Source organism: Dipodomys spectabilis, unplaced genomic scaffold (assembly GCF_019054845.1).
Source record: "Dipodomys spectabilis isolate Male_0828 unplaced genomic scaffold, ASM1905484v1 ptg000115l, whole genome shotgun sequence".
NCBI classification, from domain to species: domain Eukaryota; kingdom Metazoa; phylum Chordata; class Mammalia; order Rodentia; family Heteromyidae; genus Dipodomys; species Dipodomys spectabilis.
In genome coordinates, this window is record NW_024870792.1 from 8,879,560 (window position 1) to 8,896,196 (window position 16,637).

Consider the following 16,637-nt stretch of genomic DNA (forward strand, 5'->3'; position numbering starts at 1 on the left):
TATTAAACTGGAAGACTAACAAAAATGTTATTGGAAAAGTCAGCAACATCTACAAAGTTATCAATTAAATGTAGCTTTGATATAATTCTCGCTTTTGAAATATCTAGGAGTATAAAGACTAGTTTACAAGAATGTTCATAAGCTATTGTCTGGAACTGAGAAACAAAACTTATTTGAAATAGTCTATATATTCATGAGTCAATAAATCAATCATCTATATAGAAATCAATGAATGAAATGTAATACTGTGCATATATCAAGAAAGAGGTATAGTTGCATAAAAATAAAGAGACATATCCACTAAATATTGTGAAATATAGCAAAAGAAATAAAAATGTAAATGAGCGTATTAATAGATGCTCTCATTACCAAACTACCAATTGTAGTTTAAGTGCACCAATCAAATTATCAAGAAACTTTATATTTGTTATGCTTTTATATTATTTTTCAAAGAAAATTCATAACAATTTTATATTCATACTTCCCTTTACTATAAAATTACAGGAGAAAATAAGTAAAAGGCATCACTATTCAATTCTTTAAGACTTAAAACTCAAAAAAAATTACTCAGCAAATTATGAATTGTCTCCTAAGTTGTAAGAGCAGGTAAAATGGGAATACACTATAAAAATGTAGAGTGTGAGGTTCAAAGATTATTGTGGACATTTATAAAATTAACTCTGGAGTATTACCTCACATTTTAGCGGTTATACTACTTCATAGGGGTTCCTGCCAGAAGAAATAAAATTTATAAGGCAAGGGATCCTGAATTGTAGAACCTATCAAAACTCCTTCAGGTGGAAGCTGCTCATCTTGCTCTCAATGACTGAATGCATTTGTTATTACATTTCCTAGGGAAAAGGAACAAAAGCCAGGTTAGTGCTTTTTATTCTATCTTAAATTTCTGTTAATAATTATAATTTAGGCCAGAAAGAGTTATATTATATACTTCAAAGCCTTTATATTTTTTCATTATAGATGACAAAATCTGGATTTTTGAATAGGTGAGTTCTTATATATAGACATATATACATACATATATATATTTAGAATAAATGTGCTAATTTACAAATTAAATTTATAATCTCATGAGGTTAAAAAATCTTATCTCTAGAGATTTCACAGTATTAATCAAGAACTCAAAAATTCCTAGGGCTAAAATGGCCTGGAGAAACTATCTCCTTACTTTTATTCTACTATAGTTAATGCTATAGTAATCCAATAATAATCTTATTGTACAAATGTTCAAAATTGTATCTTTATCAGATGCAATTCACATTTCTAAAGAGTGATATCTTATAAAACCTGCAAATTCATGGTAATCTGTTACATTTTTAGCTGGGCGCCGGTGCCTCACGCCTGTAATCCTAGCTACTCAGGAGGCTGAGATCTGAGGATCATTGTTCAAAACCAGCTCAGGCAGGAAAGTCCATGAGACTCTTATCTCCAATAAACCACTAGAAAACCGGAAGTGGTACTGTGGCCCAAGCGGTAGAGCACTAGCCTTGAGCTGAAGAGCGCAGGGACAGCACCCAGGCCCAGAGTTCAAGCCCCATAACCGACCAACAACAACAACAAAAAATCTAAAATTACCTATGATAAAATACAATATCCCTTGTGAGTAATCTCGAGTTTTACTTCATTATGGAAATATTCTCTCTAATGTTAGGAACATCATTTTGGTGCGGAAGAAGCTGCGTCTCTTTATTTGTGTAGGCAAGAAGGTACATCAGGGCTGATGACATGAAGCAGGGTAGGAAGAAGTATCAGACATCAAGGCAGAGGAGTGCACATCGGCACACACATCTCAGGCTGAGGGGAAGCCTACCAGATACTCGGATGTACCAGTCACAAAGAGTATCAGGTCAAAGAAAAACATTGCTTGGGTAATTAAACAGAAGTGAGATTGAGAAATAACATCTATGCTATGTAAGTCTGTTTTAAAACCAAACCCTTGCTTTCCCTCTGCCCCCAGCCCTGTTCTGAATTCTAGGGAACATTTTCCTCTGACTTTTGAGTAGGTCTCATTGATAGTGGACGTTGTTGCATTGGTGGATGGTCACAGGAAGACAGAATCTATAGCCTACATGTTCCCTATTTTCACTTATGTCATAGCCCGTATGGAGTTGGAAAGGGCTGATATGGTCCTAGTTTTCACCTGTATTCTTGTCTTTAGTTCTGTGACTTGTAGGTCAGAATCTGTTGTCCCAACTATACCAGGCTTGCTTGTCCTCACTTTGAAACAGGATTGCCTCTGTGTGTGTGTTTGTGTGTGTGTTTGTGTGTGTGTGTGTGTGTGTTCTCTCATGTGTGCCAGTCCTGGTGCATGAACTCAGGGGCCGAGCTCTATTGCTGAGGTTTTTTGCTCAAGGGTAGTACTATACAGTTCCACTTCTGGCTTCATTGGTAGTTTATTGGAGATAAAGAATCTCACTGACTTTCCTGCCCAAGCCAGCTTTGTGTGAGCCACCAGTGCCCAGATAGAATTGGCTTTTTTTGTTTTTTAAGGCTAGGTTTATCATGCGTTGTATATTACGGGGTGAGGGAGCAGTGTTTGGATCCTTGTAAAATAAAATTTTCTTTGTCCTGGAATATGGGGTGTTAGAGAAGGGACTGCTCCTAAGACCTAATAAAAGACATTTGTAAAGAACATAGTTTATACATATATCATCTACAACTTAGTGGGCTAAAACATCTTGTGTCCAAAATGCTGAAGTGAAATTGAGATGTAATTTGTGTGTTGTCTTATATATATATATTTATTATGAAGTAACCATACATTCTTGTTGAGAAAACAATAAAAAGAGAAACAATTTTCTGTTTCTCAAATAAGGCCAGGTGCCTCTAGTCTGTTTTGTTTCTAGACATGGGTAATGACCTTGACAAATTATATGATAAAGTTGTAGCTGCTAATCATTTCAAATTCTAAGTTATGAAATAAAAACCCATAGGAGACACATTGGAGTAATTTGCACAATTACAACATACCTGCATTATCCACAAAATTCCCTCACAGAAGCCATTTTTAGTGATGAAAAATATCATATTTTATAGAAACTTTATAACATATTTTCTCCAAAGACATGATGGTATTCAATCCTGTTAAAATATACATAAAGGGGCTGGGAACATGGCTCAGTGGTAGAGCGCTTGCCTTGTATGCAAAAGGCCCTGAGTACGATTCCTCAGCACCACATAAGCAAAAAGAATAAAAGCCGGAAGTGACGCTGTGGCTCAAGTGGTAGAGCGCTAGCCTTGAGCTGAAGAGCTGAGGGACAGCGCCCAGGCCCAGAGTTCATGCCCCACGACTGGACCCCCCCCCCCCCCAAAAAATAAAAGTAGTCATGTTGGATAAAGTTATTACTTGTTTAATGTTTAATTTGAAGACTTTATGAGTTCCTTCAAAGACAATGTCTATATATCTAAAAACCCCAATAAAATAATATTCGTTAGCTGATTACAGTTCTTGAATTTTGACCAAAAAAAGTTATCTAAGTTATTACTCTCATCTACACTTCTAATAATGTTTACTCTAATAACGTTTACTTCTAATAATGTTTAATTTTTCCTGTATTACGAGTTAGTATATTACAGCACTGTAATTTTTACATAATTATCTAGAAACCAGGACATGATAAAAGTGTGTTATCAAATTAAAATTGTTTCCACATTTTTTTCATTTTCTTTCTTTCACAATTTACTACTCTAAATCAGTTTACCAAAATAGTGCTTCCTTTCCGTACAATTTATGTGCCTTTGTTTACTACTAGATTCCTGGGAGTTAGACACTTTTTGCCACTGTTGACCATTTAGCAATTTTTCATCGCTTGTGTAGTATCACATCTCACCATGTGGCAAACCACTCAAGTTTCTCTGCATGCGTTGTGCAGTGCCCAACTTACCTGGAGAATCAGTTTACTAACCTCAAGTGAAGTTGCAGGCTGCTAACAGTACCAGCTTCCGCTCACTGACAGACACTCCCAAAGGAACTTAAAAACTTCTACCACGCTGAAACTAATACTCTCCTGTATGTCATTGTCAAAGTTCTGCTTTCTGTTCTGTTCTTGAAAGTCATTGGATTCATTGACAGACCATTCTATCTTTTCCAAACTTATGGTTTATTTCATTATGCAAATAAATATGCATAGTTTTGTTTTTGTATGTTGATAAGTATGTAGTTAATCACTGAAAGTTCAACATTTAAATTTATTTTAATCATGCCCAAGTATGTTCATATAGAAAGTTATCATAGGACTTCCCTTTAGCAAATGACTCCAGTTTTTAGTGCCTTAAAGATCTTATTACTGTGGCTGTTTAGATTTATGGAAACTATCATGAAGTTTATAATGTACTATGTTTATTATTAATATTATTGTCTTATATAGACATGTCCTAAAACTCTAATTTGTAAACTATGTAAAAAGAGACTTTGCAGGCTCTCTATAACAAAGATCTGATGATGTTTTCTTGGTATTCTTTTAGAATATCATGGCCCATCATGGTGTCTCACACCAGCAGACAGAGGACTGTGCAATGCCAGTGTAAACAGGTTCTACTTCAATTCAGACACTGGGAAATGCCATCTCTTTAAGTACAGCGGATGTGGGGGAAATGAAAACAATTTCACTACTAAAAGGGCATGCATAAGGACATGTAAAAAAGGTACAGAAGTTCTTCTCATTGATGAGTGTTTAGAATAAGTTTCCTTGAAGTTATGAACACATTTTAATGATCATGAAATTATTTGCCTATTGTTATAACAGTATGATGCTTCAATTAATAGATAGGCTCTTTTCAACTAGATTTAGATATTGTTAAATTTGCTCACAGTAATTCCTCTTACTATATCATTAAAAAATTAAACAATGCAGGTTATTATTTCTTAAATGCCTAAATACTAAGAATTTATTTTTAAGGATTATAACAAAATGCCTCTAAGCTAACTTTTTTTAATTTGGTGTTTAAGTTAATATTCATAAAAGATAATTCCAGATATGGTAGACTTTGAAAAAGTTCATGTTCTCCATTATATTCCCATACTCTGGCTCTCATTTTTCCAGTGTCTGATGGGTTTCATTTTGCTGTCTTCATACCCATATTCACATACATTCACACACATGCACATGCATTCACACACATGCACACAGGTCTACACACATGTGCCTTTCCCTTCCACTCCCTCTCCCTCCTGACACCGATCTTGCGTGACACACTCCCTTTTACATTTAACTTCCACTATATTATTATGAAAGGAGGTTAAGAAAATGACATCTTCAGGAATAACATCAGAATATAATTTAAGGAAATTTTAGATGAAATATTTTATTATGCTTTCATTTCACTCAGAATTTTTTTTCTATTCCTCTTATAGGTTACCTGAAAAGAATAGCAAAACAAGGACTAATTAAAACCAAGAGAAGAAGGAAGAATCAGTCAGTGAAAATATTGTATGAAGAAATCATTGTTAAAAAAGTATAATTTTTATATAATATGATGAATTCTGCTAAATATTTTATACGAGTGGTTCCACCATGACAATTCTGTCCTCTGATAAAATACTGTCAGTAATAAGTTCATAAAATAATAGTTTAGCTTAATCAGACTTATTATTAATTAGAATTTCTTTCTTAACTCATCAATGTACTCATTCAAAAGCTGTGATTTATTAACTGGCTACTGTGAATTTATTCTTTTCCTTGGGCCTTTCTATTTTCTATTTAAATAAAAGTTGTATTGCTGGTTACAATGAGTCAATTAATTTTTTCCAATTTGTGGATCATCTTTTTAGACTATGTTTGCCTTATTTCTATGATTATATCTATGATGTTATCCTTGCTGGTTTATTACCCAATTAAGAAATGAAGCTACTAAATACATAACAAGCCAGTTTTAGTTTTCATGAATAAAATTGCAACAAATACATGCTTCTGATAAAAATTGCTCAATAGTGCCTTTAGAAAGAATTAATAATGGAATTGATCACATGCTTCTCTCCCTAGACATGTTTTTCCTTCTTTTGTACTCATTAGTACCTCAATCAATTCTGAACCAAACTGTCTTTGAGTAAAGAGCAATCAAGTCTACACCATGAGCTTCCTGATTTGGGATGGTTTAGCTTTTTTATTATCATAAAGTACAGCTGATTAATCCTGTACTAATGATAAGTTGAAACTATGAAAAAGTGAACTTTTACCTGTGTTCTGAATTTTATTCCTTGAAAAAAGTTTGCTTTTTCTAAATAGCAAGAATATTTCTGGAACATTCAGAGACTCTCTGAAGCCTTCATTTATCATGAAGATTTCACATAGCAACTAGTAATTTCTTCTCCAGAGGGGGAATTAGCAACATGAAAGATTCTGCTAGAAAATCTAGCCTTTCCCACTTATTTTTCCAGTTTCTTTCTTTGATGTTAATTCCCTGTATCACCCTGCAACTGAGCATGTGTGCTGTGGTTACCCACCAACACTATGGACATTTCTGTGATGTTCTCTATGTTTCACATATAAACTTGACTTTTCATCTAGAAATTACAAGCCACTTCAATCATTTGCCTTGGCTTTATAGCTTCTCACATATCACTCAAATTTTGAAATTTGAAGGTAATTTTGATTTTTCGTTTTTCCTCAAATATTATCAATTTCTAATCAGTTTTCAATTCATTCTTTCTTTGCCACAAGGTTCATGCAACTCTCATGCTTTTGCTGTCTACATAGCCCATCAGTACTGAAAAGATAGCTTCAGAAATTTAGCATATTTTGTCATAACTCAAAATAGTCCCTGAACTCACTAGTTAGTTCTTTCCCCCAAAGTGTTTGCTTTCATACCTACTTCAATTCAGAGAAATGTCTTTTCACAAATATGTATTTTTAATTCATGCTGAATTTCCATTTAAAAACTTGATTCCCTCCTCAGGACCTACATCTGAAAGCAGTCCATCTGATGCCAGCTTTACAATCACAATGTTCCAAGATGGACTACGCAAAATCCTAAGATGCAAGACATTTTCATTCAGTCCTGCAAAACATACACCATTACACTGTATTGACAGCTTATGTAATTTTGAGAAAATTTTGCATCTAGATTTCAAATGCTCAATAAATAATTCTTTTTGTTAATCTTTTTTTTGTGTGTGAAAATATCATACAGAGGGATTACAATTACATGAGCAAGGTAATGAGTACATTTCTTATCAAGCATTGTTGCCTCCTCCTTTGTTTCCCCTTCCCATCCCTTCCCATCTTCCCTCTCCCCAATAAATAATTCTTTAAGGTTAAGTATTTTTACTAAACAATACAGCACTGACCTGCCCAAACGCATTGTATGTTTTTAGGATTCCCTTTGGAGACATCAAAGACAATATTGCCAAGAGTGACACTCCATTCTCCTCATGCTTTCCATCTTTACCTCTGACCCTTTCAAACCAAAGAAGAACACAATTTATCTTAAGATAAACAAATATTTGATTTTAATACAATTAATGAGATTAAATTGAATTAATAAGATTAAATTGAAATTTAATCTTACACTTCAATCTATAATTTATCTTGATAAATTTGTTTGTTCTGTTGTTGGAGTCACAGCTCCAACATTGTTTTTTATGTGTTGGAGATGGAACTGAGGGTTTTTCTTTTTGTATTTATTTTTGTGGGTTTGTTTTTTTCCATATTGACCTTTAACTGCAATCCTCTCAATTTTACACACCTGAGTAGATAGGAATACAGGTGTGAATTGCTGCATCCAACCCTAGTAAGTGTTTTGCTGTGTGTGTGTGTGTGTGTGTGTGTGTGTGTGTGTGTGTGTGTGTTTGCGCACGCATGCCAGTCTCAGGACTTGAACTCAGGTCCTGGGTGTTTTTTCTGCTTAAGGCTAATGCTCTGCTACTTGAGCCATGACTCCATTTCTCGCTTTTTTTGGTGGTTATTGGAGATAAGAGTCTCAAAGACGTTCCTGCTCAAGCTGGCTTTGAACTATGATCCTAAGATCTCAGCCTTCTGAGTGGCTAGGATTACACACATGAGCAACTAGTGCCCAGTTCCTAAAAAGTTTTAAATACATCTTCCTTGTAGCCAAACTTAAGGAGTACAATATCTGTCCACATTAGCACTCATTGGCTCTTCTGTATTTGTTGTATCAGCCAAGTCAATTACAACTCTGATTATCATGGTGGTTATGATCTATTTTTAATCTGTATTTTTACACTGGGTATAATTCTCATTTACTGATTATTGCTCTTGACCTGAAGATTCTGTCAAGTTAGAAGCCAGAGGAAGCTACTTCCTTTCTCGACAATTTTTTGTAATCCCAAAGCATGCACTTTGATTTTATGACAGTCTTTCATTTTTAACATATCCCCTCTTCTCAACAGAATGGACCACAAACATTACAAATCATTCTAGGGAACTACCCAGAGACTTCTACAATGTCAGCAGCTATGAGCTACCTAACTAATCCCTTGTGCCAAGAAATGGGGACTCCAGTGTTAAAATAAATGCCAAGAAATGGGGACTCCAGAGTTAAAATAAACATTCACTATTTTTTATTCTAAACAGCTGCCAGTTGTTTAATGAGAGTCTTCAAAGTTGGAAAGTTAAATATACATTAGGAAATTGTTTTAGTAAACTGTTAAGAAATTCACCTTATTTTTCTTTTACTAGCTACATACACAGAGTCAAATTCATTTAGGGAGAAAATCCTTTCAAATCCAGTGAGCTACCCTCATCTCAATTGACTGTCAATATCCCAGACTAAATGGAAATGCTTTAAAGATTGCAGAAGAAACAAATCTAACACCAAATCAAATATAATAATAAAGGACAGTAAGTTTTCATTTGAATCAACCTGATTTTGAGCTAGTAAGCATTTCTACCTTTAATCCTGTATTGTTTGGTCAGTGACATGGTTGGGAGAAATGCCGGTGGCACAAATATAAAGTAATTGACATTTTGTTTGTCTCATATGTTTTCATTAAAACAGCAGCTGTTGTTATGACAATTTATCAAATACATAATGGTTTAACATTTTAGAATATAGTCTAAGCAATAACTCAAATAAAGTAGTCAATTAAAAGTGGTTCTGAATTGAGGCTATAGCCTAATCCATGATACAAGTAAACTATGCAATTAAAAGCTAGAGTGGAAACTTTTCAGGAAAAATTGCAGATACAGATAGAAATAAGAAATTTTATTGTTAACAAGATTCTGAGAATCAAAGAAAATAGCAGAAGTTTTTTTTATTTTTAACAATATATTTTGAGATAATTGTCCAGGAGGTACTAAAAATATTTTTAATAAAGGAACTTTCTAAAATCAGTTTAAAAAGGTAGAATCAAAAACTAGTTTGTTCTTTTTTATCTCTTTAATGATTCAACATAAAATTTTTATCTCTTTAATGATTCAACATAAAATTCATTTGAAATATAGTCATGTTTTATGTTTCTAACAACTTACAAAGTATAAAATATGATTACTACTCTTATTTATATCATCCTTTCCAAACATTCAAAAACTTGCATTATTTCCCTTATATAAATATTGAACATAAAGTAATTGAAAAGAAGCCAGAATACAAAGAGGAAAATAGTTGAGGTAGCAGGATGTCCTAATATCAAATCGTTAAACATGGTACTACATTTTTCAATTTTTTAATGCTTACTAATTTATTTTCTCATTGTGGAATTATCTAAATGCTGCTCCCAATAACCCCTATAATTTGACTTACATACATATAATTTTCATCTTAACTTTCTGAAAACGTGTATCTGAGTACATTTGGAGGACTAAGGTAAATTGGAAGCAGCATGATCCCACAAAGGAGCAGGTTTACCAAATGAACATGTTATGCTCTAAGTTCCAGTTATGCCAACATCCAGTTGCGAAAATGTACTGACTCTGCAGCCTTCACAGAGCTAAAGAAAATACATGATAGGTCAGATTTGCGGAAAATATTGTCAGTCATTAGTTACTTATTTGCCTCAATTTTCCCTAAAATAGAACAGAAACTCAATAGCATTATTAGATCCTTAAAGCATACAAGATGATATAATATAAATTGCATTTATTTTGTGCTTCCTTATAATTCAGACAGTAGTGTGTCTTCTGACTGAATATCTACAGACACAGTGAGAAATGATAAGGCTACAGTACACAAACAACTATGGTTAACCCTGTGAGCATTAACTAGTAATTTGTAGGAAGAGAGAAATATTTCTTCAGAGAAGCTTTTTGAAGTTGTTTCCTTGCCAAAATCCTCTCATTGCACCAAAAACAAATCATATTCTTAAAGCATGCTATAGATCACACGATATATAGATAGACACAAAATAAATATATATAATATGTATAATATAAATTCCTTTTCCTCATTTTCCAAGTCTTCCATTCTACATCCTCTAGTTAATGTCTAGTAGTCAAAGGACTTTAGGAAAATCCATATACAGCATTTGAATTAGTATTGTTTATCTGCAGCCCTCTGTAAGACACTTGGTGCCTCTCCCACATTCTCTATAATAAAGCAGGTGGCCTCATTCCTCAGTTGCTTGGAGAATCGTCCTCAATTTTCCTCAGTGGATGGTAGTCACTTCCCTAAGAAATAATGTTCCCTACTTCTGGAAGGGCCCATAGGAGTACAAACTAATAAGCAGAATTTAAAGACAAATTCCCTTATATAACAAGAAGACAAATTCAGAGATCCAGTTTATGTTCCAGAGCCCTGTCCCTGTGGGTTGGGTTAAATCCATATTTTTGCTGGGACTATACACTTGCTCTCTTATTATTCTTAATTCCAATTTATTCTCCCCTTTCTCTGTTTTTTCTGGTCTATAGTCCACAGAATTTCTTGCACAAAATTCTTCTCTCAAATATTGCTTCTGTAGGATTCTGCGAGAAACAGACTGTTAATTGGCCTTTGAGATTACTATGCAACTAGTATATTTAGAGATGCTTTTCTGCAGTAAGCATATTCTTTTGCAATAAGAACTGGACATTTTGTCTACTCAGACCTAATGGCTCTCAGCTATTAAGAGTATTCCAATATGATCAAGAAACAAGATGAGAAAAAAACTAAGTGCATTTCTCTAAATGGCTACCTGATGATAACAAAGAAATTCCTTGAGAATAGAGAATGTCCCTGTTGCTAAATTTTGTGTTCCTGATGCCTATCCAAAGGTTTAGCACAAAGTAGATGACTGACTCATTTGTATTTAGTTGCTGACCATAGTTTAAAAACCTTGATTTTTGGTGATGAAACTGTTTTTAGAGACAAATCTTAGAGATAATTAATATACACTACATACTGTCCAAAATGTGGTCTGTATTAAGCCAAACAAAAATTAATAACTGACTTTATTAAAGATAATTGTAATACCAATATTTTTCATAGTTGCATATAAAGTGGACCTTTATTTATAACCTATGAGAAACATTTACTATTCTGTTAAAAGTTTCTGAAGATCTCATCTTTATTTTGATCAGTCCTAGGATGATAGCCTTCAGAGATTTTTGGGAGAAAAATATGTGCATGCATGCATGCATGCACAGACAGACAGATAGACAGACAGACAGACACACACACACACACACACACACACATACTTCCAAACATATATAACATGTGCCAAAAGATGATATATCACTTTAATTAATATTTTAAGTTTATGTCATGTAACATTTAAGTTGTTAGGTTTTTAAAAAGAGGTGGCCGAGTAAGAACAGCACCATGCACGTGGTATTCAGGTAAGGGGTAGGTTTTTCGGTAGACCTGCTGGGACCAGGCAAGGTTGGCACTCCACATGGCTGGGAAAGGCCTGGGAAAGAGAGAGAGCTGGGAAAGAGAGGAAAGAGAGAGGGAAGAGCTAAAAAAGAGCAGAGAGAGCTAGAAAAGAGCTAGAAAAAAGCAGAGAGAGAGCATCTGGGCCTGGGCTAGGCCTTAGGGTATGGGCGGAGAAAGGTGTGGCCACATCAAATTCAGATGTGACCTCAGCGGATGCAGATGTGACCTCTTCCAGGTGTCCCAGTTGCCTAGGTAATGGAGGTACTGGGTGGAGACTTTGCTGCGAGGAGGGTGGAGTCTGCTCGCCATCCAGGTGCGGACCTTACATAAGTATTTTTTGTACTTATTATGAAGCATATATTCATTTCACTACATAAAAATTATAATTTAATGGTGAAATCTATAATAAGTATACCTATTATAACTCTATTAAGTGCTTCAGTATTCTTTCCCAGAGATATTCCTCAGTTGTTGAAGGAATTTAACTACTTTTTTTTTTTTTTTGCAGTTTGAAAATAGCTAACACTAGATGGCAGAATGAGACTACAGATACCAAACAACACTTATGAAAATGTCTTGAGTCCTGAATCAACTTCATTGAATTATTCTTTAATATATGTGATACATGATTTTTCACATTCATTTGTATTTGAAAAATCACATCGTATATACAGAGGGGTGGTAAATAATAAGTATGTGTTTCTTTTAAGAAAATGAGGAAAATACAAACTGCTAAATTTTTCGGTTATATGAATAATATAATAGTTGAATACAATCTGTATTGAAATAACCATTAAGGCTATTTGTCATCTTTTGATTAGATTATTTTAATAGATAAGTCTTGGTCATTTAATCAAATACTACTTATGTCAAAATGCTAAGCAAAACTTATTTTGCAAACAATGTTGGTATTCAGCAAAAAAGAAGCATCTGAGAACAAAATAACAAATTTAACCTGACAGATGAAAAAAGCATCTTTTCAATGTGAAATAAAACCTTTCTAAAAATAGGAAAGATTATTATAAGCTCTCCTAGGAAAAGAAATTAAGGTTTCCCAAATAACATATTCACTTGCTGTTAGCCTTTGTTTACCCTTTGCCAGTATGGTTTCCTATGGCAAGGGTCACCTTTCATAAGCTTTCCTCCAAACCAGATTGCTTCGAGTAGCCACAGAATAAACCAGGGCTGCCCCAGAAACTGAGAAACATGTTGATCTTAACAAAGAATGCTGCTTCATTTTATACCTCATTTAAACAGAATTTATAAGGTTACTGCATTTTAAATGCACTGTTGTTAACTTATACATTTCATTTGGCAGTAATAGCACTTTCCAACTAACAGTTAATCCTGAGTTCTCTGGAAGACCCAATTCCATAAGAACTGACCAAGAGCCAGGCTTTAAAAATAGGTAAATATTTAACAAGTGTTTTTCAATGCAATTTGACTCTTCCTGAGGAAACACATTTTAAAAATACTAAAAGATATTCTATTTATAGACTTGCAAAATAGGTTTCATTTATCTATATGTGGACCACATACAAACTATTTTATGTTTAGTCATCTGCACTTTTTATATTTTTCGTTTATAGTAAATCTTTTAAAACAATATTGTTTCCCCGAAATAAAAATTGTGCACATAACAATAGTGAAGATTAGCCCTTTAGTTGGTGTAATAGACATCAGTGTATTCACTCTCAGGACCCAGACATTTGTATACAGATTCTTCTTACCAACTGCAAACTCATTTTGCTGTGCTTTAAATAAATAATTAAATAAATATCAATTGCCAGGTAAAATTATAATATACCAGGTCAATTTATATCCTTGCTAGAATGTTTTTGATGTAAACATTGTAAGAATTATGTGTTTCTTCTCAAATTATTCATGAATTTTAATAAGGTAAGATGTACATAATTTTGGTAAGTACAAGTCACCCCAATATAAGAAATGAGTTTCAGATTATTACGAATATAGAAGACTTATTCATTCAGTACATAATAACTGAAAACATTAATTTTGTTTTTCTGGTTGAACTTGGGAATTAAACTCAGGTCATTGTGCTTAAGTGCTCTATCATTTGAGATATATTCTCAAGCCTCATGGTTTTACTTTTTTTTTCAGATAGGGTCTCATGCTTTTGCCCAGGGCCAGATAGGAACTGTGAGCCGTCTACTTCCACCCCCAGAATAGCTGAGATTACAAAGATAAACCATCATGCAATGCCCTTAAAAGTATTTTTAAAGTGCTTTCCTTAATTCCTTGTTTTTCCACTCTTTACCAGGGATGATCTATCAACATGCTTCATATGAGACATTGTTGTTTTAATTTTATTTTGTTAGGTTTTTGTAGTAGAATTTTGCTTCAAGGCATTCCCCACACAAATTCTTAATTAAATAAATGGTGAGCTTATTCAGCAGAAAAACTGTCAATCACCTTATTTTATTTGACTAATTAATACATTAAAACAAAGAAAGAAACAAACAAAACCCCCAAAACTAGAGTCTTTGAGTTGCCATCCTTCTCAAGGAAAAATTCACATAGTAACCTGAACTTGTGAGCCCAGGACCATACTACAAAGGTAGGAGTAGATGATGCCAGTAGGTAGATGTATTCTCAGTGGACAAACAAGGACAGATACTTATAAATGCCCCTCTTCACATGTCCTCCCTGCTTCACTTCCTCAGAAAATCCATTGACAGTGGCCATCCAGACCCTGTGCTGGCGGCTCCAGCTGCTAATTACAAAGAATTTGCCACTTGATTCCTCTTGCTCTGTGCTATAATTGACTAAAGAACAGGACACATCTTAGTTTTCCCTTGAAATACAGTCTGTGCATTGTTGAGCTCAAAATATGCTTTATTACTTCTTATTGAGTTACTGCAATTAGCTCTAGTATGAAGATTATAATAGATATAAATATTATATTTATGATAGCTTGTATTTTAAACACAATAATACAAAGAACATTGTATCTCCAGCTGATTTTATGTGGTTAAATAAAGTTAACATTGTGGCTCAAAATCAGTGAATTGATATGCAAACTAATTTATGTCTGTGACAGTTTTTCTAGTATTTGTGGTTATGTTTAAGGGGTATTGGAGAAGTTTCCTTCATCTATCTTTTTACTTGCCCTAAGTTCAGATTAGTCCTCCAGAAGGATAACTCTGCAATGATCCGGTTATTAGGATTCAGGTTTCCTGTTACTTTTAAGGAAGGCATAGAGATAGTATTCATCAAAATGACCTCAGAGTCTTCATAGATTACAACCATAGTCCTATGTGTTTAACCAATAATTTAAGAATAAATGTTCAATATTAGACTCAGCATGGTAGGTGTGAAGATGGGGACTTTGGCTCTTTTGATGGTAAAATCTAATATCTCATTTTGCTGTGAATTTTGAGATAGAACACCAAAATTCTGGTGTGAGAAGATCACACCAGAAATTCTGGGTCAAGAACTTCATATCCCTTTGCTAGGCCCAGTCTATTTCTTCCTTAGTAGGTTCTTGAAACAGTACTAAGTCCAGATCAGAATCCAACAATGCTTGCAACTAGGAATATCACCATGGCTTCCAGACTGAGAAGTCATCATTTGTCAATAATTGTAAATAATAATGTATAATGTTGTTTTTTCTTTCATAGATGGAATTTAAAAAAAAAGGTTATAAAGAAGCACAGCTCAACAATTCTTTTTCTCTACCTTGACAATTTAACTCGTAATTTCCCATCTCCCCAATATCACATTATTTCAGAAACATGAGGTTCTTTAACTTATGTGGCCTTTTGTTAGTCTACCAGAAACATAGGCTTTTCAACCTCAGGAATTCTGTCTCTGATCTGAATTCAGTAATCTTTGAATGACCACTATACCATCTTCACGATCTCTAAATGCTATGGAATGCATTTTGGATTTTAGATACAATTTTACATGTTTTCTAGTTTATACATGAAAGAAGCTATTGCCCACATGAAATGAGTTTCGGTGTTGCTCTGGTTTCAAGAGTTGTAATTGTCAATGTACGTTGCACTGTACCACATATAAAAACTGTTACATGTATTTCAACTTTAGAACTTTTTCACATTAAATGATTCATAAAATATATTCAAGATACAATTATATTTTGAGATAAAATAAAAAATAATATCACATACCTTATTTTATAACATGTTATAAAATATCCACATTTTAAAGTTTTTCTAAAACAAATATTGTTCATATTACAGTGACATAATTTCATAAAATATGAGATAAATGTAATAACTTAAAATAAGTTCTTCTGGGCTGGTCATTTTTAAATAAATATTAAATGCTTAGCAATGGAAATAATATGCTCTATGCATGCTTGCACTGTCTTTATGATACATAGACATATACTTAATTGTGAGCATGGATTAAAAAAACATTTAAAGGCTAGGAGATAGAGTTTCCTGATGCAATTGTGTAAAATTGATTGGAGTAAGAATGCTTATCACAGTTTCAAATTAATGAGTCAGATCACAGGAATAAATTGACTGATGTTTTTTCCATGCTCATTTATGAAGAAAAAAATGTTAGCTATTTTTTTGTTTGTTTTGTTTGTCTTCTGGATGCTTTGTAAACTCTAATTCAACGCCCACTCCCCCCACACCCACACACAACTCATTTGATTGTTTTATATTCAGATTTCCTTTAAATCACAAGCAGCTCTGGCAAGTTCCAACAGAACTAAGTTAAGGTGAAAGCCAGCCAGCTTTTGCTGCTAACAATGTATTCATACAGCAAATGATCTCTGTCTGTTCAGGCTGCTTCTTGCTCTTGTTTCAGAAGAAGAAAGGAGTGCTGCTGCTTTCCTGGGGTATGCTATTTGAGAAAGAAAGTAACCTAACACTAAC

General features: G+C 33.7%; 1 protein-coding gene across 2 annotated transcripts in view; it reads left to right on the top strand.

Moving 5' to 3' along the window:
- The window catches only part of Tfpi (tissue factor pathway inhibitor), a 66,727-nt gene extending 59,612 nt beyond the window's left edge, over positions 1–7,115 (top strand). Inside the window, exons 7-8 of one of the 2 annotated variants that reach the window (XM_042688369.1) lie at positions 4,483–4,662; positions 5,372–7,115. In XM_042688369.1, the coding sequence (XP_042544303.1) occupies positions 4,483–4,662; positions 5,372–5,478 (287 nt within the window). In that variant the 3' untranslated portion in view covers positions 5,479–7,115. The remainder of the gene's footprint in view (positions 1–4,482; positions 4,663–5,371) is intronic. The other variant, XM_042688371.1, reaches the window with a different exon arrangement.
- Positions 7,116–16,637: the final 9,522 nt, after the last annotated feature.